The sequence below is a fragment of the Tenebrio molitor genome, chromosome 5 (genome assembly GCF_963966145.1).
Source record: "Tenebrio molitor chromosome 5, icTenMoli1.1, whole genome shotgun sequence".
Classification (NCBI taxonomy): domain Eukaryota; kingdom Metazoa; phylum Arthropoda; class Insecta; order Coleoptera; family Tenebrionidae; genus Tenebrio; species Tenebrio molitor.
In genome coordinates this window covers 16,201,263-16,227,196 of record NC_091050.1, presented here as the reverse complement: position 1 = coordinate 16,227,196, position 25,934 = coordinate 16,201,263, and the positions used below count along the sequence as shown (strand labels likewise).

The following is a 25,934-nucleotide window of genomic DNA, read 5'->3' as shown; positions in this document are numbered from 1 at the left end:
TAGCGCCGATTCTGGAAGACCGGATCGACATTTTTGGGACCTCTGGGTGCTCATCTTCAGGGAGAGGGAAGAATACGGATTTAGCACGTATAAATAGGAGATGATTGCGAAACGAAGATTATTTGATAATTTATATATTGAAGATTAGTTGTGTTTGTAGTGAGAAAGTGAAAATCGGTACCAAAAATGAAGATCGTCTACGCGGTAAGTTTTCGGAAATGTGGTCCGCCCAATCGGAGCGACATTTTTTCAATTTGAATTTGTCCACTCAGTTGAATCGAACAATTTTATCAAGGTTTTGCCAATTTAAAAAATTAAAACTAATTTGGTCAGTTTTTTATTTTGGTGTCGTTACCAAAACTAATTAGACCGAAGGACGGCGCATGTTGTATTACGCCAACCGTCATGAATTATGTACGAAAACATGTTAAATAGTATTAAAAAAAAAACAAGACGAAACCGGATCGAGTCTTGAACTTAAATCATGCCACTGGAAGATCTTTTTCTTCACTTTTAGATTGCATTAGTTTGCACTTTACCCGCGAGTTTCGCCGAAGAAATTAGACTGCTCGATCTGGAACCCACCGATGCTCAACAATACATAGAGAAGCAAGACACGAGCTTAAAGTATGCCCCTAAAATAGAATCGAACGTCCCCGCCGTTAGATTTTTAGGCAACGAACCCCACAACGTTTTGGAAGATATTTATTTGGCAAATCAGTATCACGGCCAAGACGGTTTGGGTGGATATCTGTACGGGTACGCAGTCCCTGACATCGCCAAAACAGAGAAGAAGAAAGCTGGGGGTGATTTGAGGGGTGCTTACAACTATATCGCCGGGAACGGGCAAGAAATCAAGGTAAAATGCAAGATTTAGTTTTTGCTGAGAAAAAAATTGTGTTTTGGTGTCGTAGGTGGAGTATTGGGACGACGGTACTGGATTCCACCAGGTGGACAATGTGCCGAAAATTCTGCCCAAACAGATCGACGACACTCCCGAGGTGAAAGCCGCCAAAGAAGAACATCAAAGGATCTGGCATGAGCAAGCCGAAAGAAATTCCCATCCAATAGCGTAAGCACGTGCAAGATCCGATGTGAACATTTAGAAATGTAAATTACATTTAGGAATCCTTACGACGGTCAAGGCAACTACGCTCAAGGACCGTTGTCTCCACAAGGACAACAGCAGCGACAACAACAGTTCCAGCAGCAGTCCCAGCGCCCTCAAGCAGGTCAAGCCCAGCAGCTCGTAAATCAGTACCAACAACAGAAACAACAGTTCCCGAATCCTGGACAAAATGTCCACTACCAAGGCGACCAATACGGACAATTTCCACAACAGAGCCAGAACGTCAATCGGTATCAACAATCCGGCGGTCAGTTGTCTGGTGGACGCCCTGCAGGTGGCCAAACTGCGAGTGGAAGTCTAGCAGGTAGCGGTCAACATTCGGGTAGTCTGTCATCGAGCCAGGGAGCTAGTGGTCTGTACTCCGGGGCCCAAGGGGGTGGCCAACATTCTGGCGCCCAAGGCGGCGGTCAACAGTTGGGTGGTCAATTTTCTGGCGCCCAAGGCGGTGGTCAACAATCCAGTGGTCAATATGGTGGCGCCCAAGGTGGTGGTCAACAATCCAGTGGGCAGTATGGTGGTCAACAAGCCAGTGGGCACTATGGTGGGGCACAAGGTGGTGGTCAACAAGCCAGTGGCCAATATGGTGGCGCGCAAGGAGGTGGTAAATATTCTAGCGGTCAACAGTCCAGCGGCCAATATTCCGGCGCACAAGGCGGTGGTCAATATTCCGGCAGTCAACAGACGAGCGGAAAATACTCCGGTGGTTTACAGTCGAGTGGCCAATATTCTGGCAGTCAATACGCCAGCGGCCAAACGAGTGGCCAACATTCAAGCGGTGACGAAAGCGGTCAATACTCTGCAAAGAACGAGGGTGAATACATCCCAAGCGAAGAAGAAAAAGGTCCTCCGAAAGGATTCTTCTACAGTTTCGACTATCCTGTGGGAATCATAGTGCAAAAAGATGGCGGTTCTATACAGAAACGCGAGGGCGACTTGAAAGACATCTACGCTGCCAACAAAGCCGAGTTCGAGCAACAAGTCCAACAAGGACACTCTGACAGGTCATCCAGGAGCTCCACTGGATATCTGGCCCTCAAGAACTAGAAATATTAGACTTTTGTTGTTATTATTTATTTATATAAGAAAGTTTTTACAAAATAAATAACAATTTCGGCACTCGTACTCCTATTTTATTTATAAATTAAATTAAATTAAATCAAATTCCGATTTTACGGATACACTGGAACGAAATTACTGGCGGAATTATCGAAAGGGTTAAACTTCGGCGCACCATCTCCACCACCGGCTACTGGTACCAAAAGGAAATATTTAAACGGTCTGTTGGGTGGCCTGAACTGCGACGTGATCCTGTTGATGATGGGTATGGTCTGAATCCAGTTCCCGAAACCGTTGCTGAGATTCATGAAACCGGAAGAGATACCTTGACCTACGGAGGAAATGCCTTGACCTATGGTGGAAAACGTGTCGGGGATGTTAACTTCGATGGGGAACCACTCGGACGACTGAATCCAACCACCGATCAAGTCCTGTCTTTGCAACCTATTGGAATCGTTCACGAAAACGGGAACGTACCTGAAACAAATCCGATCGCACTAATTCCACAAAAGCCACAAACCCACCTAGTAGAAGCGCGGTCGAGGCACGAAACCACCACGATCAAAACGAGAAAACACTTCATCGTGTTTGCGCTCGGTCAGAGACTGAAGAACTCTTCCAGAGTTCGAAGAATCTCCTTCCGATTGAAAGTGTCATAAAAACATTAGCCCGGTTCGCCATACTCTTATGCTAAATACGTCGTTAGCCCACCATTTCAGGTGCAAAGCAAACAAATTGAGGAACGAGGCATTAACTCCTCGTCCATCAAACCGCGTTTGTATGCGAGCTCGCATCGACCGATGCGAGGTCAATCGCGATTCGTTAACGGAACTCTGCATTGCAACATTGCAACTCTTCAGTCGAAATTAATTTACGTCGGGTCCCGTTGCGCCTTACCTTACTGAACGGCGATGCGTGTCTCGTTTCCTGTAATTATCTCGAAGAACTTCTCGGTGGTTTCCTCCAGCTCCTCGTACTCGAACAATTCGGGGGTGGTCGATGAGACTTGGTCCTTCTGATGTTGGTTCATTCCTTGCGTTACGCTTTCGGTGGCGAGGGGTTGGTATGCGGTCAGCTGCTCCGAGGGCGAGAGGGTGTAGACCGGTTTTTCCCAGGTGGGCGGCCTGCTCAAGTCCTCGTGGATGTAGTTGGAGTTCTGGCTCTGTATCCGTTGGACGAAGTATTCGATGATCGGTGGAAATTTACTGACGGTGCCGTTGTCGTTGCTGTTCCAGAACTGCTTGATCGACGACATTAACACCCCTGGTCTTATGTGGATCACCCGGTATGACGATACCAACGAGAGCAAATAAACGAACGGGACGATTTTGACGCAGGACATGGTTGCGACTGTTTAACATGAGTAACTGTAAACAAATTGGAGCGCTATCTCCGGAAAGTGTGTTATGATAAAAGTAGAACAACAAAAAATCCCCACGAGATTTTTCCATGAAAGTGCGATTAGCAATCGAATGGATGGTCAGCGGTTTGGTTAAAAATGCAATAAATCAGAAAATAAGATAACTTCTAACAGAGAAAAGAACTAGACGTAGGTATTTCAAAACCCACGAATCGAACTAGAACATGCTGAATGGGTTATTTTTACTTTGCGAACCCAAAAAGTTGAAAGTGGTACTTTCGGAAGGTTCAGCATAATTGTCGCGGACGTTGAGAGGCGGTTGGCCAAAATTGCGATCTGAAATAAATCACTTTCACTTGAAAAGTTAAAAAAATTAGTACACTTACTAAAGGACGTGTCGAATATGTCAAAAGTTAAATCTGAAAAAATTGTTTCTGAAAAAATACGTAAAGAAAAATCAACATAAATAAATATACCTTCTCCAGTTTTTTTATCAGTAGATTCACCTCCGTAAGTGCTAAACGTTAGTCCAGTTTCCATCGTATAACTAACATTACTCGCCTCAGTCGGCTCGGTTTCAGTCTAAAAACTCTTACTCAATCGATAAAATTTTACAAATTCTGATTACCTCAGGTGCTGCAACCGCTGCCGCTGCTGTCTGTTTGCTCTTGCTCCCAACCACTTTCTTTTCGTCTTGTTTTAGGGGACCGTCATTTTTGAAGAAAAATGACTTCGGAAACAGTTCTACATCTTTGACACTTTGGAAAACCTCGACCTTGTCGTTTTCTTTGCCCCCAAACAACTGAAAGCTATTGGGCGTTGCTTGAGGTGCCTCTTTTCTAGTTTCACTTTGGAATGTAACAGTTTTTTTCTTTGGATTGAAAAACTTCGAAACATTTTCCTGTTTTGTAACATCAATTTTTTCGGTAATTACTTGACTCGGTGGTTTCAAAATCGAGCCAGTCGCAATGTCTTTTGGTGTTAAAGGTTTTTCCTCTTGTTTTGCACTAGAAACAGTCACTCCACCTGGTTGAGAGTGTTGAGACCCACCAGATTTCAAGTTAACTTTGGAATTCACTGCTGAGTGCTGCGACCCAGTAGGAGTCACTTCTTTGGTTTTGTTTTGACTCTGTTGCGGCTCCTCTGGCATCCCTTCTTGAGATTGTTGAGACCCAAAAGGACTTATTTGGAAAGAATTGTTTCTCAAGGCTTCTTTCTTTGTCGATTCCATTATGTCCACCATCTTCTTTCTCAAATCGAAATTAGGTTTTTTAACTGTGGTAATTTTAGATGGTGCCATCATTTTAACGTCCAAAATTTTCACTTTGGAATTGTCCTTATTAAAATTTAACACTCTCTGACTGGCACTGAATGATGTTAAACTGCAAGGTTTAAGGTCCTCGTCCAAAAATTTTCGCAACTTCTCAGTAATCAATTCGTTGCTTTCTTTGCTTCTTCTCTCGTTTTCTTGCGAAGCTTTTTCCACACTGGTGGACGAATTGTGCGTAGTTCTGGCTCTATTCAACTCTGATTTTTTTCTTTGTTTTTGTTTCACTAAACAATAACGTGAGCATATTTAATACATCAAAAAACACCAATCGCAGATTTTTTTTTTTGTTCTGTTTACCTGCTTCTGACAACTGAAGATGTTGCTTCAGCAGCTGCTGCTCCTCCTTCTTCTTCTCCTGCACTTCCAAACATATCTTCTCCCTCTTGTGATACAAACAGTAAAATTCCGCAAATCTGACTATAGTTTGTTGAAATATCCGCTCCTGTATATCTTTAAACTGCTCCTGTATCTTTTCCAAATTCTCAATTTTCGTGTCCAAATCCATCTTCTCAATTTCGAGTTTTTTCAACTCGATCTGCTGAGTCTTCAAATCTTTGTAACTCTTCGAGGCATTTTCGTACACCGCTCTGTAATCCCGGAGCTCATCGTCGTACATCTCCAACGTAGCGGCATATTTTTTCCTCATTTCGTTCGCTTCTTGTACCAAATTTTCCTTCAACGATTTCTGAACGAGCACCGACTGCTCGCTTGCGGTCAACGTCTCTCTTTGACTACACCCAAATTTATAAAAACATTTTTTTATCAAGAAACATACGTACATAGACAGGGAATTGGTCAGATCGGCTAATTGACCTTCCAGAATTTTATTCTCCTTCTGTTTGTCAGATGTTGCCGTTTTTAAACGCGCGATTTTGCTCTTCAGCTTCTCCGTTTGTTTCTTGATACCTGCGGATTGATAATATTTTTGAGAGAAGTGTCGCGTTGCGGTGGTTAGCAAGTTACATATGCTGTGAGCAGCGTTTTGCCAAACTCGTTTGTCACGTTCGCTCACCGCTGAGGAGATTTTATTCAAGGGATCTTGAATGTCGTTTTTCGACATTTTTTCACCTGTAAGTTTCACAATTCAACAATATTTCCAACAATGACGTTTCAAAAGGTAACAAAAAAGAGAAGTCTGCCGAAGCCGAATTGCCACGGCACACTTTGTGTTTCCTTCATTCCAATATTTGAAATATTTCAAATTAATTATTTTATTTATTTATTAATGCTAGAATAATTAACGTAAATCTATGGCGGTATTAATTAATACTTTGTTAATTTGTATGATATCAAAATTAGAAATAGGTAAATAACTATCAATTTTGTCCTTTAATAAAGATAAATTTTGACAGCAACAATTTCCATATGCATATTACGATATTACATGAACATGTAGGCAATATCCATAAACATATATTTTGTTTTAGAGTGTGGCGCGACTTTCAAACTGATTGAGGTTATTGATCGTGAAACTGATGCGTTGTATAGAAAGGTCAACTGCAAATTATCCGATGCACTTAATGTAATGTAAAATGAACCTATAAAATGCTATAAAATGAAAAATGAACGTGGAGTTGCATCATTCTGTTTCGTGTTCTGTTTGGATTCACCGAAAATGAACGACTGAGACCTCGTGTTTGCACGTGGTGGTGTGGTAGAATTTGACAGCCGGTATCGGATAAATTTGGAGGAGATTCGCAGAATTTGCAGAATCAGAAGTACGTTTACTCGAGTTAGCAGCCAGAAATAAATCAACAAAAAAAGTGAGTTTTTTTTCATTTAAGTGAAAATTAATATCGCGTTAAAACATTCATGGCCGAACAAAATTTACATTTCTGTATTTTCTTTTTTTTTATAAATACACACTAAAATTTCAATTTGTAAATGAAAATTTACTTCTTCCTCATCTATCTTAAATTTTGGTTCTTTCTCATAGGTATATCTTGATTAATTGGTGTTAGTTGTAGATGATGCAATGCCACATGTTAGCACCTAAGCCACAATTTTGTTAAAAGAAAATGTTGACAATTAATTTTTGCAACATGCCACGTTTTCACTGCCTTTGCTTGTTACAAATGCACCACCTTCATCAATTAATCTACATAAATAATTGATTTTAATATGATTTTCATTTACGATTATGTACTGCTGATAACGCTTCTATGTGGATAATTTGATAAGAATTCAATACCGAAAAAATGAATCCTGACGTCACATGTATTCATTACAAAATCAATTAATTTGCCCCCGAAATCCTTCCAACCTAACAGGGTCAAAAACATTTTTACACTTAGTGCCCTGCCCTCTATCGGCCTATCAAAGTCCCGAACCTGTCTTACAGTTTCGCGCCAATTTTTCAACTGTTTCAGTGTGCGGAATTTGGGCCTTGTTCCTCCCACGCGCCGGCAACATCCTGCAACAGCAATGCGCCGAAAACTTCGTGAAAATAGCCCACCGAGGACCGGACGCATCTCGGGTGGAGACCGACAACAGGATTAAGGTAAAAAAAAAACATGTCTCATCGAATGATATGATATGAACCAGACCGCAGAATATTATCGCATGAAATGGCTGACCCTTTAGAAAAATATTTATTACACTCGTTATCGGTCAATTTTCCTTTTTTAGAACGCGTGCGTAGGTTTCCATAGACTGACCATCGTCGATTGCACTTATGGAATGCAACCAATGAAACTGCACAAGTACCCGATGACCATTCTCTTGTGCAACGGCGAATTGTACAACTGCAAGAAAGTAAGCCGCCGTATAAGACCAGATGATGAAATGTTATTGGTGTCGATTTCAGCTCGAGAAGGAAGAAGAATTTAACTACGAGACTTTCTGCGATGTTGAATGCATCTCACATTTGTACCACAAGTTCGGGATCGAAGGTTGCGTGAAGCATTTGGATGGAGTTTTTGCTTTCATTCTTATTGACATGGAGAAGAAGAAGGTGTTTTTAGGGAGGGATCCCTACGGGGTTCGCCCTTTGTTCAGGTTGACGGGCTCAGCTGGACTGTTGGCAGTCTGTTCAGAGGCAAAAGGTACACGTACATTGTCAACAAAAATGTAAAATTGTATAAAAGAAGTCGTTGAACTTTCGGTCATCCTAACAGGAAACAAAAATTACACTTTTAAGATCTTATCAACAAGATAAACTTTTCGGTTCAACGTTATCTTTGTAGGTCTTATCGGTTTGGCAAAGGAGGAAAACGGAGAGAAGAAATCGATCGAACCGTTCACTCCTGGCACTTTTGAAGAATACGACATATTGGAAAATGGCGGCGCCAAACTGGTCCGGAAGCAAATCTTCCACCTCCCAGGCGACAGACCCAGTTTCCAACCTTTCATCCTGTACGAAGAGCTCACGTCCGACCCCCTAGAAAACATCAGAACGTTGTTAACGTCTGCTGTTAAAAAGAGGCTCATGGCCAACCGAAGGATTGGTTGTTTCCTGTCTGGTGGTCTGGACTCGTCTCTGATCGCATCTCTTCTGGTGAGAGCGGCCAAAGAAGCCAACCTTCCCTACAAAGTCCAAGTGAGTTGTTCGTCTTCGTTCGCCCAAACTCCACCACTCAACTTCATTTCTTCTAGACCTTCTGCATCGGAATGAGTGACAGTCCCGACGTCAGAGCCGCTCAAGCCGTGGCAGATTTCATCGGCACCGAACACCACGTCGTAAACTTCACCGAAGAAGACGTCGCTGGAGTGGTCGACGACGTCATCTACACATTAGAAACTCCCGATATAACCACGATCAGAGCCTCCATAGCGATGTACCTGCTCTCGAAATACGTACTCGAGAACACAGACACTACCGTCTTGTTCAGTGGTGAAGGCGCCGATGAGGTTTGTCAGGGCTACATCTACTTCAGAGACGCCCCCAGCGCCAAAGCCGCTCACGACGACAGCATCCGATTGTTGAGAGAAATATATTTATTCGACGGCTTAAGAGCCGACCGCACCACCTCCGCCAGCAGTCTCGAGCTGCGACTTCCCTTCCTCGACCTCCAATTCACCGACTACTATCTCGGTCTCGACCCGAAACTGCGCCAGCCGCGAGATGGCGTCGAGAAATTCATGCTGAGGTCGGCGTTCGACAAGGCGGGGGTGTTGCCGGACCACATTCTTTGGCGGCACAAGGAAGCCTTCAGTGACGGCGTCGCGTCAAAGAAAAAATCGCTGTTCCAGGTGTTACAAGAAATAACAGAAAAGAGAATGCCGGAACCGTTCGATCCCAAAGTTGCTAAAGAGAAGTATCCGCATTGTACGCCTACGAGTAAAGAGGCGTTTTACTATCGGGAAGTCTTCGAAAAGAATTTTCCCAATGCAGTCGAAAAGTTTATACCGTTTTATTGGATGCCCAGGTGGGTGGAGGGGGTGACGGATCCGTCCGCCAGGTTTATCAAACACTACGCAGCCCCACAAAACTAACAAAACTCTTCATTCTCTGTGATGTATTGTCTCGCGTTCATCTAAGGAAAGGAATCATGTTGTTGACAGAAAAAAATTATGATGTTGAGGAAAATAAAATTCGACGTGTTTGGAGACTGTTTCTCATTTCATTACCATTTTCCGTTCTGGTCCTACTTTTCCTTTTTCAATTTTCCAAAATTACGCTTGTTCGCGTCTTTGTCGGCATTGCCAAAATCTACCACCAAAAGTTGTTAAAATTAAATTCCAAGAAGGAAACTTTCCCGCTAAGAATTAACGTCGTTTGAAGAAACTTTGTTTTGAACCTTTTCGGTTTTTGAATCTTTCCAACATCTCCATCCCCGTTCCCGGTTATTTTTCCCGTTTGCTGTCCCCGCTCCGTTTCCAGGGGCCGAAATGGCCCCCGCAACGTGTCTCCGTTATTAAAATTCGGCAATAAAACGGCGCATTCTTTTCTCCCGGCTATATAATTAATTAAGCAAACGGCACAATTAAAATTTCGGCATCGTCTACGGCGGCTCTCTCTCGGTTCGGAAGAGGCGCGAGGTATTGCCGATTTAATTTGTAACTTTTATGATGATTCCGAAAGTGAGAACATAGCAATTTCTAAATTAACTATCGCAAAGATTGACGAGCAGGGCCGCCGAAATTAAATCGGCCAATCTGGGGTGCCAGGTTCGGAGGTGCTCCTGCTGTCGAATGGCCGTGGTGCTGGGGCTGGCGGCAGCAGACTGTACCGGCTAAATTGGTTTGTGTGTTTTTATGACTGTGTTTTAGTGCCGGCCCCGCGCGCGCCTTGGATTGCTATTGGGTTAACAGGACGAAAAGGAACGGCGTCATCCAAAAGGCAACCAAAGGACGATGCACCCCAAAGGAAAATGGCCGCACGAACGGGCCCGGAAAAACTTCCAGGGGTTCTTTGAAAATTCCGCTTCGAATTGCAATTCCCGCACGCTCGACGCGAAAATGCGGCACGTTTTGATCTTCTTCATTGTGATGGTGGTTGGTAGGAACAACATATTTTCTGAACGTCCGCAAACGCTAATTGTAAATTCTGTAAAATGGCGAGAGTCTAAGATGTCGCCCTTGAAGTACGCCGGATGGTGATGATATTAACTGAACAAACGCGGAGAAATGCACATCGAGACTGTCGTACGAAAGACAAGAAACGTTGTAAAATGATTTAGTGTTGTTTTTGGTGGATTAACGATGGGATCGAACGGTGGGCGAATTGTGGGGCGTCCCGGTTATATTTATAGTGCTCTTCCACCTGAGACGGCCCAAGTAGTCGTTGACACGTGTATTTCCGTGTGCGCGTGGGTCCCCGGGATGGGCTCGCCCGCCTAATAAAATAATGAACGCGACGAAGCGTCTCTAATTGTCGATGGCCGTCCGCGTCTCACTTTCGCTTTCGGATCCTTTGTGGATGACGCCGTCGCTGTGAGCTAGGTGTGTAGTGCGGGTGTCGGTGCGGCGAGAGGGTGCGAGGGTGTAAAAATAAAATAAGAAAATTCAATCTAGTAGCCCCTACGCAACGTTTAGCTTGCATGCGGGAGTTCGGGGGCCTTGGGGGATTCGGAAGCGAACTTTTTCCAGTCCTTGAGAGTCCTTGGCGAATTAGCGCCGCGCGAACGGCCGAATTTACTAAACAAATGCCGGCCGAATATCGTCAGAGGGGCATCAAACTTTTATGCCGGGTGTAAAAATTTAAGATGAATGTCCCGACTTTAAGGTTTCGAGACAACGTCGGCTTTATTCTGGCCGGGGCCTAAATTACTGCGGTTAAAATTTTTACAGGATTAATCCTCTATCGAAATTTCGAGGCGGAGCGGCGAAAAAGATAATATATTTGGTGGTGGTGGCGGCGTCGACTTCATTTAAATGTGAATGCGAATGGCCTTTCAAATTCTGCACAACGCTTTAATATGAGATTCGTGAGATGCGTACATTCCTGCGGTCGAAACTCGATGTGAGCCCGCAAAGATGGAACTATGCAGGGCAAACAGCCGGGCGGCTGCACTAGCCGAATTTAATAACCGAAAATTACGCCGCCCCCTCCACATTCGTCGCCACCCCCAAAAACAAACTTTCTATCGGTTTCCGTCAGTCAAAATCTTCGTATTTTAAAAAATTCTCTGTGCGGATATGCAACCAACAATACTCCAATATTTGAGGTTAGGATATTGCAATATTTGTTTTGTATTTTTGGCGGTTCGAGTGACGAGAGGGAGGTGCGCCACTGGTCGGGGGACGTCGGTGGCCGGCGCCGCTGGCTCTCCCGGCCGCCACCGGGCCCAATTAATAATTCGGGCGAATTTTACACGGCCCTTTTATCGCTCGCCCATCGCCTTTATCGGCCCCTACTTTACGGCCCCATAAAAACAATTATCCTTAGCGGTAGGAGGTCATCGTGGAAACGGCCGTATGCGCTAAGAATGCTAGGTGATAGTGCGCCCATCCCATATTCGGGATGTGATCCCGTTAACCTATTAAGACGATATACTGCAAAGTGAAAATGTAAGGTGTAGGACGTGGCGCGGCGGTCTGGGGCGATATAACGTATAATCCCCGAGGGCACCACCGTTTAAGGGAAGCCACTCACTCCGCTATCGAGAAGAGCTAGCTCACTGTTGGCATGACAGACGGGCCTATGCGGCCCCATTCACCGGATCCAATTAAACTATTACAGTTCTCTCCTCTGGACGGCCCTGCACATCAAGATAACGGCGACGCATTATTAGTGGGTTGACCTGGCGCAAGGGACGCGTAATATCAAAGGGACCGAATTAGAGCGGCGCTCTCTTCGTGCCGCACATTCTTCCCGCTACATACATATACAAACCTACAATTAAACTTTTCGATTGTTGTCGGACGACGACGACGACAACGCCGTCTTCTCCGGAGCGTCCCGACCGACCAAACAAACACGCTCCCTTATTGCCTTCGTTATCGTCCCGCTGAATAAATATCGGTGTCAACTAATGTTCCCCGGTTTCGGAATTTCATAAGCGCGGTTCATAAAGGTGCTAATCCGCTTTGCCGCCTTTATGAAACGACCAGCCTCGCCACGACAAAGGATAATAGTTCGCAAAAATATCACACTTAATTTTCAACGGCACGCATTCGGACCGACAAAGTGTCATTTGCATAAAAAATATACCAAATTTGAAAAATTATAGCCGAAAAAAAATGGATGCGTCGGTTAACTGACGCAAATACGTCACTCGATGCCCGTTTGTTGTTCAATGTAGCACAGACAATGACGAAAGAGTTTTCTTGACCTGTTTTTACGTTTCTAACATAATCTTGATCGATTTAAAAAAAAATCTTTGAGAATTTATTTGGGTATGGGAGGTTATGCAACCATATATACACACGAGTTTTTTTAACGCAAAAATAAAAAACCGTTAGTCATTGAAAAACCCAAATAAAGGGGAATACGTGAGCCCCATTTCGGAGTCGGCACATTTATACATTTATGAATTTGTGAAAAACGTCGAAGGGACATGAAAAATTTATTATGCGACAAAAATCCGACATTAACGTGTTTTACGAGGGCGATTGTGATTTTTGTTGTGAAAACCGCAATTACGACGTTCGGTTATGTGAAGGAAGGCGAATCCGTCAGAGGGTGGCGTGGTGGAAGAGCGACGATTCCGTTGATCTCCCGTGTCAGAAATTAAAAGAAAATGGTGCAAGAAGAGAGAAATAATTAATCTGTTTTGTGTAAAGTCGTTCGGGGGATCGGTAAACGGCACGGTGTCGAAGAATGGGAACGGACGTGTTGTTGCAATTATGAAAATGGCTCCGGCAGCAGTGATAAAAAAAGGGAAGAGGGCGCGTATAAAATCAGGGGCTATTTAAATATACAGCCGTTCGGGGTAGTATAACCTTCGACCTGGCGATATTTATGGGTTCAGGAAAAAAACTTATAAGAATGAATCAATCTATTCCGTCTTAAAAAAGCGATCCCCGAGATCCGGCCGTCGGGGTGGCTCGCAAGCCCGATAAAGACTTTACAAATTCGCCCAATAATAAATCAATAAATAATGCAAAGCAGGTGAAATGCGGCCCTGGATGATGGCGAGAACGTATTAATCCGAAGGCGGCTCATTGCCAATAACCCGCCATAACCCCAGAGCCAACCCTCTATTATCCTTGTAACGAGTTCGCGTAACTTTGACCCAGATATTCATTCTGGAAAAGAATGAGATAAAAATCGTCTGGCCTTTAGCTCGCCCCCAAGAAAACACGCCGGACGGGGCGACCTCCGCGCGCACCCCATTAATATTCGAGGGCACTCGCTTGTCAATCATTGGAATGTATAAATTCGGAAATATCCGAATTTGTGAATAATTAAGGCTATAAAATTGACACGCATAGGCGAGAGCATGCCAAAAGCAGGTCCTTCATCTTATAAAATATTCAGGATCGTCTATAAATATTGACGAAAGTGCGTCCCCGCTTTTTTTCGGCGAGTTTTATAACAAGTGTTTCCCTTTTGCATGCGAGACTCATATAACACGTAGATAAAAAATAACACGTCCCCTTTATCTACGAAATAATAGTAAAATGTAATGCCGAATAGGAAGCCCTTTACGACTGGACCCTCATCGAGGTGCGGGGCGCCCTCCGAATAAAACGCAAATTAATGCCCTCACCGCACAAGTCAAAACTTACATTTAGACAGCTTCCAACAATTCTTCGTGCACCACATTTTTATTCTTTATTAGTTTTATTACCTTTAACTGTTGACGTACAGTTGGCTTCAAAAAAAAACGTGAAATGAAATTTGACCTAATGTGAATTGGAAATTTAATTTGTCAATTTATGTCAATTTGTGTCTGTTTGACAGTAATATTATTATTAATTTGTATTTGCATAACTGACATTTCTGACACTAAGTGTAGTTTTTTAACCTAAATTCTAAAAGACCGTTTCAAATTATAAAAATGTAATAAAATTTGACAGAACTTTTTCTGACAGTTCCCGTTTTTTTTGAAGCCAACCGTACCTAATTATATCACTTAGATTTCAAAAATTACAATTTCTTAACCTAACTGTCACTTTTCGCAAAATTATTATTATTATTATTTTATTTCAACGCATCCACCATTTGCTGTTCAAGCTTAAAGTACTCACTTAAAATGAGTAATCAGGAAAAACAGAAAATACTACATACTACTGTCAACTGAAAAACACCAATGTTACATGAAATATTTGGAATAAAATTATCGGTTCATCCCGGCACACTCACAATTTTCTATTTGCACTTTAAATAATTTTCTAAAGAATTAAAAATGATCAAGAACCACGTCAAGAACTGACACCACTCTTAGGACTTGAAATTAGCAGTATTCTAAATTCTTTATTTGCAAATCCACAAAAAGTAATGTCTCTTTGATAATCTTAAAATATTGAAATGAAAATTAGTCTTGATCATCTTTGACAAGCTTTTGGAAGACTTCATGTTCCTTCACGTGCAACCATTTTCGGTTACGTCAAAAGCGGCTGACTTGAGGGGCGAAGGAAGGACTGGACATTCCGCCACAATGTAACAGTCAAGGATATTGAGATGTCTTTTGGGATTAGTTTATCGAATGTGTTTTCCATTTTACACCATCACCTTTTAGTGAGAAAAGTTCCGTGGGAGCCTCGAGTTTCACCGAAGCTGGAATTAATGTTTCGTCTTGCATACGGTTCTGAGTTGGAACTTACAAACGAAGCGATTTTCTATTTTTGACGAAACCGTTATAAAAAAAAGATACCAAAATGGAAGAAAATCAGTGGCGTGTTTGCTCCAAGATAATATGTCATATAACAAATACCAGGAAAATTTAAATTAACGGGTCAAATAAAATTTCCCTTTTTATTCTTGGGTCTAAAACTTTTCCTAATATGAGTTAGCTCTCTTATTTTCAAAAACACAATACCACAAATCAATGTAACTAATAGTATATTATAAACCAAGGTGAAGAAGTTCACGATTATAGCCAGAGCTCCAAAATTAGAGCCCGAGGCGTGCCGAGGGTTCTAAGGCGCGAAGGCTATAAGGGACTTCTTCACCGTGGTTTATATACTATTTTTTCCACTACTAGATACGTTAAAACCCTTTCGGATAATAATTATTAATTAAATTATTTTGTCCGATGCGACGATCCGAGTTCTCATTTTTCAACGGTTGCTATGAAAATCGTCTACGTTAACCAATGAAATCAACGAGAATCTTTCGTTGCTAGGTGACGGCTGTTCATTATTCACCTAGGTTAATAATGAAAATTATTATTAACCTTGGGAGAGAAATTCTACTTCTGGGGTCGGTTCGAGAGTCAATAATGAAGCCTTCTGAGACTAGTAGTGGAAAAAAACAATTATTATATTAGAAAATACGGGGTCATTATAAATTATTGTCTCATCGCAGTAGGCGTTGGTGACGTAGTTGAATGTGCCGCAAGCTTTATAACATGAGTGAGACTAGCATCACCGATAGGTAGCGCTGCTGGCGGTAGTGTAAATTTGTCTACTAGTTTGTCTAACGTTGCGAAGCTAGCGGCACATCCCAAATTTGTGTGGGTTTTCAACGCCAACTGCGTTGGGACAATCATTTATAATGACCCTGTAGTATATTAAAATATAAGTTGCAGAAGGCATCTATTCAAGCACGAATTTGAAATTCCGAAACGAGCCGCATAGCGGCGAGTTGAGGAACAAATGAGTGCTTGAAGGACATTCTGCAACGAATTTATACATCTTTTTCTATTTTGCCGCTTTATACCATTTTATAAATTAAAAAAAAAAAAAATTTAAATGTAGGGAATTTTGCGATGGTTGGTGACATTTTTTATGTGACATAATTTTACCCGGCTGTGAAAAAAATTAATTTACGTCAATTTTTTTTATTTTCGCATTTGATGTTTGAAAATGAATGCTGAAGAAAGTTTATCATTAACGCCGCCGCAAATTAGGCAAATTGCACAAAAGACGTTAGAAAATTTACTGCCGGATAAGTTCAAATCCCAAAATGAAAATTAAACGTTTTGTTCATTCTTATTTATTAATTTGCTTTGTTCTCTGCGTGATTTATTTTTTGACGTCTGTCAGTTGACAGTTCACGCTACCAACGTCAATATAGTAAATTTTACTATACGCCAACGACCTATTAAAGCACTCAAATGACGTCATTTAGGTGCTAGAATAGACTTATTCTAAACGGAAAATAGAAAAAGACTAATTTAAGAGTTATGACGCTATGCTAATAACTTTTGTATGTTAGTAAGTAAGGTAGAAGCATTGAATAATAATAAATTTTATTATTTTTCGGTATTTTCATTGTGGTAATGAGAATTTAAAACTGGGAAACCCAAATATGTACTTCTTTCCCACATTTTTTTATGTATTTTAAAAAAACTAGACCATTTAATAACTTCCTCTCTACCTAAAATCCGCATTTCTCTACGTAATAATTTTTGTGGTCCAAAGTATTAACTTTAATGCAATTTTGATGAAGTCCCGGAAAAAAATTCATCGATTGGTGTAATTTTCTGAATTTTCATAGTTCCCTTATTAATACCATGGGGATGGATCTTACACCGTTAGATTCCTCGTTTTAAAAATTAACCAATACCCAGTACTAGCCCATACAACACGATCCTTTAAAAAGGACTAAACTAAGAGCCAACAGACTTGTGTGAAGTCTAATTTTATCAAACAAAAGTTTGGTAAATATATTTTTAAGAGAAAATCATGTTAAAAACGATTTTTTATGACAGATACGTTGGTGAGCATCTTGGTAGCAACTCTTTTCAAAGAGTCCTCTATCAGTATTATTACTTTAATAAAAGAAATCAAATCTTGGGACCACACAGACAATTTAAAAATGTATTTCTCTCCCGGCGCATCCACCATTTTGACGTTGCTTTTTTAAAATCATTGTAAAAGAAAGAAATCATCTTCGGTTTATTCCAAACGTGATGTTAGATAGTTGTTCATTCGTCGGTGTCCACATTCTGGTGTAGTTTCTTGGTGGGGAGCCTTCCCCGCGTGACGATTTCGCAGACGGGGGCAGTTTCGGTGCACGGTCCGGCTTATTACCGTCCCCGAACGTGCGAAATCGCCGGCGAAGGGCGAACTTAATGCATCCGTCCATCACAAACAATTTAAATCAAGTAGAAGAAGATAAATATTTGTAAAGGAGAGAGAGTGTAGTAGGAACTTCAAAAGACATGTGACCCACGCAGAGCTTATCAAGCGACGGTCCGTCCAGCAGCGCTGCGAATTCAATTTCAATACGCGCTCTCAATCATGCATGGAGTTTGGGGGCCGAGTGGCAGGTGGGCAGGGGACGAGGCCGAGGGAGAGAGAGTGAACATCAAAGTCCTGCAGGCTCTCGCGTCCAAGACATAGTGCTTCTCCCCTCGCTCGCCCCTCCGGATTGACGCGCCTGCCACGCATATACTCAGCTCACGCATAATTTAGACGCGCGGTTGCGAGAATGGACATCGCCCGAGCTCAATCAATACCTCAGATCCAGGACTACATTACTGCCTCCGGCCTTTGCTGGTTTGCTTTGTGGAACAACTCTAGGTTTCGACTACGACAGATAGATGGATGTGTTAGATAGACTCCCTTTACAAGGGACTAGAAATAACAACGCGTCTGATGGACTCGAATTTGCGTCTCGTTATCAATCGGTCCTTCCGGGACACGGGGAAAAAACCACCGAACGACGCAAAATGGACGCGACGCACGCCGAGACGCCGCGATTAAAATTCAAATTACCGAACAGATATGCCATCTTGGCGGGGCCTTTGTTTGGCGGCGATCCATCATCGATGCAAACATTACAACCGGCACGACCAAAACTAGACACTTTACTTGTGTGGCCGGTGGCTGTCATGTAAATCGCCTCCAGATTTCCATATCGAATCCATCGAATTGATGTAATTCTAAACTTCTCCAACGGCTATCGCCACAGTGATTCGAATAGAATAGAATCAAACTTAACAACTGGACTGGAGGTCTGATGGGTTTCCTCTCTATTGCCGGGGAGAACTTCGGAGTCATCAGTTTCGTCTTCTTTATGTAGAAAGGGCGAATGTACTCCACCTATTGTAATTTTCCTGCTCATCCTTCACCGTATGACTGGCGTTTTTCTATTTCGTACCACCATTTTCAATTCCTCCAAGTTAATTCCCCCCTTTCAGGACCGTTCCAACTCGTCACGTGCTCACTGCTTTTCTTCATCCACTTATTTTTCTGCACCACTTACATTGTTTTCGATTATATTTCCTTTTCTCTTCACCATCTCTCCCAACTTTCCATTTTTCGCAAATTTCAACTAACCAAATCTTTTTTTCCATTTTTTTTATTTTATCAATAAAAAGACAAAACTCGTTCGTCTTACAGCTGTTATTTTATTATTGTTATTGTTAAAATATTTTCTACCTTTACGTAACGAATCCTTAGTTGTTATGATAACTTCGTTTTTTGATTTAATAAAGATTTCGCAATTCAAAATTTTCAAAAAAAAAAAATACAAAAATGATGGATGCGCCAGGAAACATTACGTAAAATTTAAAAAGGATATACTTGTATCAGAAAGCAATCGCATTTGGCTCGCTGATACTAACCTTAATTTGCTATTAAAAATGGTGGATGCGCCGGGGAAACTTTTATTTTAAATTTTTCGTCATTCTTGTTACCGGATGAATTAGATACCAGTTAGAAACTGTATTTTGTGTATTACGTAAATTCGATATCGAACGTGATGAAATTGGGTTTTGGGTTTATTTCGTTGATCGTTTGACGAAACGAGGGAATTCATCTTGGTTTGAAACTGTCAGAAGAACGGTACAACCACTTGGGCAAACCATTCCGACACGTCAATTTGGCATTTTTGAGAGTGAACCTTGATTGCGGGGGGCGTAGTGTCTGCTTTAAATTTTGATTTGGCGTTAATTCAGCACATTTTCTGGGAGAAGATCGGAGAGGGGGGCGTCCGGGGGCGGATCAACTGTCATTTTGCTTTGTTACTTTAGGCTGGAACCGAACTTGCCGGTGGCGGTTTATCCATGACGGGCGGCCGAGGCGAGGGGGAATCTCACATTGTTCGAGTGTTAAACGCACTCTCTCATAATGGAGTGTTAATTTTTTAACACCTGGTCGGTAGAAGTTTCAAAGTTGATGCGGTGTCTGACTGATTTCAATTTCGCCGTATCGTAGAATGGGGTAGAAACGTCAATCAAGTCGGTGTTCACGCAAATTCGCGAAAATGAATTTTTCAGGTCCGGTTTAAATAATTTACTGGAAATTATCTGCGTGATTTGTTATTGATTTCGGTCGGGTCGGGGCCGGCGGCGGCGAAAAATCGGCGGGGCGAGTGCGCCCCCCTCGCATATGAATGTATAAGCAAGTGGCCGAGTGTCCGTTCGCGAGGTTGTCCGCGGGGCCGCTAAGACTACGGGGAGGGCGACCAGGATCGATAGAGCGCCCCCGCCTCGTCCCCGCACTTTACACTTCCCGCAGGACTTTCACTCTCCGTCCGGACTCTACTCTGGACTTTCTCCTCCCTGGCAGAGCCGAGGCACAGCGGCGTGTCATGATGCATATTCAGGTAGCAGGAAAGCATAGCGCGCCCAGGATCGCCCGCGTTATGCACAAAACACCCATATTTACACCCCGCACACGTAGACGGGGCTTCCCTTAAAACAGCCAGGAACGGAATCGCAATCCCGACCAAATTAATTCCGCCATCAGACACAATTTCATTTCACAATGGAAGGACGCGATTTCGAACGATTTCCAGACGGGCCCCAGGATACGACGCAGTGGCGTTGACCCCGACATTTTTCGACACTCGCACGCCCAACTGACACCCAAACACGATTACCCCGAGATGCACTCTTATATAAAAACGCACTAATGGCGATCCTCGAAGGAAATGGGACGACGGCCGGGGTTCGTCCTGCGTCTTCGGCCTTTCCGCGCTTTCCCCTTTCACTCGTTACGGCCTACTTAAAACATCAATTATTTCTTGGGACGAACAGAACAAAAGCCCTTCCTTGTGTCAATACTAACGAATTAGACGGTAGAGACGCCGATGAGGTTCCCACAGAAAACAAGATACTAACGCACGCAGTAGCCGCGCTAGTGTGAAGCAGCACTAACGTGATGTACTACTCGGAAACAAAAACCGATTCATTTTAAACTCTTCGACACATTTAAATCGTTCACAATGGAAAAAAAAAATACCAGGTCAGATTCTAATTAGTTGCTGATCAAGGTGTAGAAATAATTATGATGAATTAGTTCATTTGCATCATTTCACGCAGATTTTAGCGTAATTAAATCACTCAAACAGAAGTTTCCAACAGGAACAAGTATTGTTGGTTGCCAACACAATTTTAATAAAAAATAATAGTGGAAAGTTAAATTCGACAAAACTGGAAAAACAAATCCAGAATAAAATTCAAAATAGAAACCAATTTATTTATTCAGACGGTAACAAATTTTGAAGAAAAATTAGAAATTTTTGTCGCAACATAACCTCAAAATGTTTGATTAATTTGGTAAAATTTTACAGCTCTATAAATCATAATGACATGCGTTTTTGAACGTAATTTCAACTGAAAATGGTACTTACGAGAAAACGTGCAACTTTATTCCAAAACACTCACTCTAAGGAACAGTTAAAGAACTTTCGATCATAAAAAAACATTAAAATATGAGAAGAAAAATTAGATACTGAAAAACCAACGCAAAAATCCAGTCAGTTTTTTCCTGATAGTTAACAAATACAGTTTAAAGCACAAGATTAAAAATTATTCTGAATACACGAATATTTTCTTCTCGTAAATATGTATACATTTCGAGAAAATTTCACATCTAGCCAATAAAAAGAAAACGGAACCATAACCTCACATTTTCTACGCTCAAAAATTCTAGAAAGTGTACGTAATAAGAATAAATTTAAATAAATTACGATAATGAAATTACAACTTTAATTTATTGTTATTTTGTGGATCAGTTAGACTCGTTCTTGGCCCGCAAATCGTCGAGACAAAACTATGTTAAAATATTCACCGAGTTGACAAGAACAGGGTCAGCAAAATTATGGGGGTTGATTTAAAAATAATTCAGTTCGGGGGTAATTTATGTTGCACGTTTTGACGTGTGTGTGTGACGTACCCTCCAGTTTCAGGCTGCGAGGGAAAAATCTGCGAAAATTCACCTTTGTCGCAGAATATGCAAAAGAAGCGACGAGCCACCCCTGGCTGAAATGACCAGCGGCCGTGGGCTTCTAAACTTCACAGTGCGAGAGCTAGAGTGAGGGGTGAAGAGAGAGGACGAAGGGGCTGTAAACTTTCCCTTCTCAAAGATCAATACCTCTACTCTAGTCCGGCGTCCAGCGGGTAGCTTATACTTGGACTTGATACTCATCCTGCTGAATGCCGCTTTTCCTGCTGTCTCTGCTGTTTCTCTGTGTCTTTTAAATGCGTCATTGGACTAAATTATTCAGTGGTTTTAAATGTCGTCGCAGCTCCGAAGACGTTGTTCTCCTAATGAGGATCCTTGCAACGGCGGACGAAAAAAAAATTCCTATCAAATATTAACGGCGATAATCAGCGCGCTCCGGGGGCGGGATAATTGCGGCGGACGCATCGGCGAATGCAGAACTCCCTTAGCAACGTTGTCCTGAAGGATTTCCGTTTAGCGTTTCAGCGAGTCCTGCAGGACCGCTGCCAGGATTGCGGTAACAGGCTTGCATGAAAATGGAGGAGAGTGGGAATCCTTGTCCCAGCCTTGCATGTATAATAGATGCGGTAAGCTGTCGGGGGCGGAGGGAAATAACCGCTCGGGGTGGTCTACCATGGGGATGAAAACGGAATTAATGCTAATGCTGAAATTATGTTATTAATTTACGGGGCTAATTATCGACGGGATTCGACCAGAAAAAAGGATCACCGACCGAAAGGAACAAGGACAAAAGCGGATACTCCGACGAGATAGACGAAGTTTGCAAATAGATTATATTTGTAGGGTTCAAATGCCTCTAGAAGTTTGGAAAAGTTTAAGGATATCAGTGGGAAAGGTCAGGTTCGAGTTGCTGGAAAACATCAAAAGTTTAGAAATGAGATATGTCAGAATTCTAGGTTATTTTCGGGGATTTCCGGACTATCCCTGCTCCATCAACATCAAGCATCAAGTGAGATTCTCATGCGCCGCGTCTTTTTCGGTCCCTAATTTGTAGGGCATTCGGTTAAACTCGACGGAAATTCCGAAATGTGGGACGTCCACCCCTCGCGTCATATTTTATCTTAAATAAAAACCAATTAACCGCCCCTCGCCTCGCCGATCCATCTGAACATAATAAAATGGTCCCTGTCGTACCGAATAGGCAACCCATTATACACGTCATCCAGTTAAAGTGGGGGGGCGGCCCCACGAGCACTCTTTATCTAGAATTCGATAGAGCGCACTTGTTTTTTCCCAAGCCCCGCTGATTATAACCGACTATAAGTAACAAACACGAACTGCCACCTTAGAAATTGATAAACAGTTCGATCCGGCCGTCCCTTTCGGCCAATTCCGTGCCGTGTAAATTATACTTGGGCGAAACGAGATTGCGTTTTTGCGGGAATAAAGCCGGGATGTCAGGACATAATTCTAAAATAACTAGTAAATTAGATGTCTAAAGCACTAATTGTACCATTTGAGTTGACTTTGTCAGGTACCAACCAGTGTTAGGCTGCTCGCATCGATGGCTGCTCAGCCGGAAATTTACTTTTAATTCGACGTAATTTGTCAAAGTGTACCCGTCGCCCGATCATTAATTCATTAAGGACGAGTCCGCGTCGCGGAAAAAACCGCACACAATGCCGCTGCCGCAGCGGAAATTGGCCGAACTTATCAACGACACGAATTTGATTTTTTTCGTTGCGGCTCCGGAAGCGCCCAACTATCGCCTGCATCGAATCCGGGCCTGATAATTGCAGTTCAAGTGACGTGCGCTCGTTTCTTTTTGTTTCGGGAACGTCGTGCACGCAACACCACATCAGGGCACATCATAATGTAACGAGCAAACTGGCAGGCTTCAGTGTTGGTTTGGTTGCGTGTTCAGTAATAAGTAGGCGCTTTCGGAATTTGAAACCTATACCAGCCGATTCGCACGGGTTTCTTTTTACGAGGGGCGACTGCTGCTGCTTAAGAAGAAATGTGTCATCGTCAATATTGATAAAACGATATATGGGAATGGTGCCGTAAAAGAGCCGACTTGCAGAAGTGACACCGGGAAGTCGAGGTAATTTTTTTCCTTCAATTACCCGAGTTGCGCGCCTTGTTTCGGTCGGCCCCTGTTCTCTTACATTATCGTTCCATTTTTTCACACGGGTTCGGGATATTAATGTTAAATGATGACACGAACAAGTCCTCCTTGTTCCATTTCGCACCGCTTTTCCATTCCACAATTTCACTTTTTCACACCGCCACCCCAAACATACCTTCTCCTCTGCTTCTCACCCACTTCAATAATTAATAAAGCAATAACAACTTTTCAAATATGTGTGACGTAACCTCGAAAATTTCGTTCCCGTTTATAAAAATTCTTAAATCGTGTGAACAACAACTAAATACCGCTACATGTTATTTTAATTAAAAATGGTACTCACGCGGTAATCTGCAATAGACTTTTCTTTGATAAATTAATTTTTTTACAAAATACACAAAATGGCACCAACAAAACTTACCAACTGTCAAACAGTTGAACAACCTTGCATGCACAAAATCACTCTAATTTGAAAAGTAATGATGTCACCATCACTGATGGATGGAAGTGAAAAACGAGTAAAACAAATAAATGCATAAAAGCTCAAATCGATGGTCCGAAACCTCAAAACAAATTGTTTTTAAATATGTACATAATTACTAATTGACATGTTGTCATTGGTGGTTGCATAACACCTTAATTAAAGAAATTCATTTTTCCATTAAAAATTGTTTTTAAATCTGATAGCTATTTAGAAAAAAAAAAGATTTCTGTTCAATATCTGACTCAAAAGTAAGTATTAAAACTGACTAATTCATTTTTGAAAAAAGAAGACAAGACAGCACTGATGACTGAAGACTAACTTTACACTATTTTATGAACGGAATTTGGTAGCGGTGAATGATGATAATAATTAAAAAGACAGAAAACAAATTACAGAAGATCGGCCACTAAAGCTTTTTACTACGTAGCTGTCGCGTACTTTTTTGAAGATTTCTTAAAAGAATTTTTGAAAACAATATTTCGCCACAGTGGAGCCCCGAAGAACAAACACCAAATGCAGTGCGAATCCGAGACGTCGATCACCTGAAAACTAGAAAAGCACTAACAATGCGGTGACATTTCTTTTATTCTGAATGCACGTGGGTGGGTGCGCGTGTTATTTCGAGATGTGAACCACAATGAAGAGGAAACGGAGAATAACAAAAATCGGGCTATTGTGTCGGTATTTTGCAAAAAACGCGTCAAAAATTGCATATTATTGCGACTCCATAGCGAGAGGACATCCGAATCGTAAATCATTTCTTCCAAAACAATAAAATTTTTAATGTCCCTCGTCTAGACTAATAATCCAAGGCTGTTGTTCAATTATCGCGAGTCGCAAACAATCTGTTGCTAAATTTGGCCGGCTTCTAGGTAAAGATGAAGTGCACCGCTATCAAACTGTCGAGCAGACTCGAGTGCAGCACCAAGAGGAAGGAGAACACCACACCGACGGCGTTCGCAGGTGAAGAGGGCCACAGGTGTCGCCTATCCACGTCCGCAGATGTCCATGCTTAATCGATTTTAATTGCAGTTATTCGTTCCCTTTCCCCAGAGGAAGGTCGAGCAAACCTACGACTTTGGCGATCACTAACATCAACCTCCCCGACAACGTCCAGAGCTTTAACACCGGCTCCTCTTTGGCGAAGTGGTCCAACAAGCGCGTCCGCCTCAAGTCGGCCAAAATTCCCAAAACCCCGACCGAATTCGACAAGGACTTCTGCTACGAAACCCTCGAAACCGAGCTGTCGCTCATCTTGAACGAGCCCGAGGAGTCTCACACGCCCGACTCCCTGACGAACATCCAGTATGAGGTGCACACCGACATCGAGAAGCTCCTCCAGGAGAGCGAGAGGTGTCCGGACGACGACAAGGACAAGCCGAAGAGGCGGCGCAAGAAACGCAAAAACGCCAAGAAGAAGACCATCAAGTTCTCGAAGTCGCCGAGTCCGCAGACCGAGCAAGTGATCAGAGTCGACGTGACGTCGAACGTGTCGGCCGAAGAGGAGCGACGAGGTGGAGCGAGCGACGACGATAATTGTGGCGGAGGCGAGGTGATTGATGATAAAAGGAAGGAATTAAAACGAAATTTGAATGAAAGTGGCGCGGAAATGTGCGACGAAGACTTTATTGTTAGGTGCAGGCAATTAGCGCTGAGACAGAGACGGAGGAGGGTGTGATAAGCGAATCAAGGCGGATTTTTTCCGGATTTTGACGTTTATTGCGCCAATAACTTATCGCTAATGTTTTTGATGTTACTTCTTGTTCCCATTAATATTAATCATTTGTTGTGAAAAAAATCGTAATAAATCGCATTTAG

At 42.4% G+C, this 25,934-nt stretch overlaps 4 protein-coding genes across 10 annotated transcripts; 3 read left to right on the top strand and 1 right to left on the bottom strand.

The window, feature by feature from the left end:
* The first annotated feature begins 32 nt into the window (after nucleotides 1-32).
* LOC138130751 (keratin, type I cytoskeletal 9-like) lies at nucleotides 33-2,251 on the top strand. Of its 2 annotated transcripts, XM_069047382.1 has the most exons (5): nucleotides 33-204; nucleotides 518-859; nucleotides 915-1,072; nucleotides 1,126-1,682; nucleotides 1,725-2,251. In XM_069047382.1, exons 1-5 carry the CDS (start codon nucleotides 187-189, stop codon nucleotides 2,171-2,173), a joined length of 1,524 nt encoding a protein of 507 aa, XP_068903483.1. In that variant the 5' UTR covers nucleotides 33-186; the 3' UTR covers nucleotides 2,174-2,251. The 2 variants fall into 2 exon arrangements, with proteins under 2 accessions (XP_068903483.1, XP_068903482.1); XM_069047381.1 differs by having other exon boundaries at nucleotides 1,126-2,251.
* LOC138130748 (uncharacterized) lies at nucleotides 119-24,048 on the bottom strand. 6 transcript variants are annotated; one of them, XM_069047378.1, is made up of 7 exons: nucleotides 23,976-24,048; nucleotides 5,839-5,943; nucleotides 5,173-5,781; nucleotides 4,174-5,099; nucleotides 3,932-4,127; nucleotides 3,083-3,881; nucleotides 119-2,662 (listed from the first exon to the last, which is right to left on the bottom strand). In XM_069047378.1, exons 2-6 carry the CDS (start codon nucleotides 5,933-5,935, stop codon nucleotides 3,763-3,765), a joined length of 1,947 nt encoding a protein of 648 aa, XP_068903479.1. In that variant the 5' UTR covers nucleotides 5,936-5,943; nucleotides 23,976-24,048; the 3' UTR covers nucleotides 119-2,662; nucleotides 3,083-3,762. The 6 variants fall into 6 exon arrangements, with proteins under 6 accessions (XP_068903479.1, XP_068903480.1, XP_068903475.1 ...); XM_069047379.1 differs by lacking the exon at nucleotides 23,976-24,048 and having other exon boundaries at nucleotides 5,173-5,606; nucleotides 5,655-5,781; nucleotides 5,839-6,127; XM_069047374.1 differs by having other exon boundaries at nucleotides 5,173-5,943.
* AsnS (asparagine synthetase) lies at nucleotides 6,458-9,423 on the top strand. Its single transcript, XM_069047380.1, has 6 exons — nucleotides 6,458-6,637; nucleotides 7,245-7,375; nucleotides 7,504-7,629; nucleotides 7,682-7,919; nucleotides 8,061-8,413; nucleotides 8,470-9,423. Coding segments are annotated over exons 1-6 (1,689 nt in total). The 5' UTR covers nucleotides 6,458-6,636; the 3' UTR covers nucleotides 9,310-9,423.
* On the top strand, nucleotides 22,940-25,934 carry LOC138130757 (uncharacterized). Its single transcript, XM_069047388.1, has 3 exons — nucleotides 22,940-23,608; nucleotides 24,989-25,095; nucleotides 25,149-25,934. Exons 2-3 carry the CDS (start codon nucleotides 24,995-24,997, stop codon nucleotides 25,792-25,794), a joined length of 747 nt encoding a protein of 248 aa, XP_068903489.1. The 5' UTR covers nucleotides 22,940-23,608; nucleotides 24,989-24,994; the 3' UTR covers nucleotides 25,795-25,934.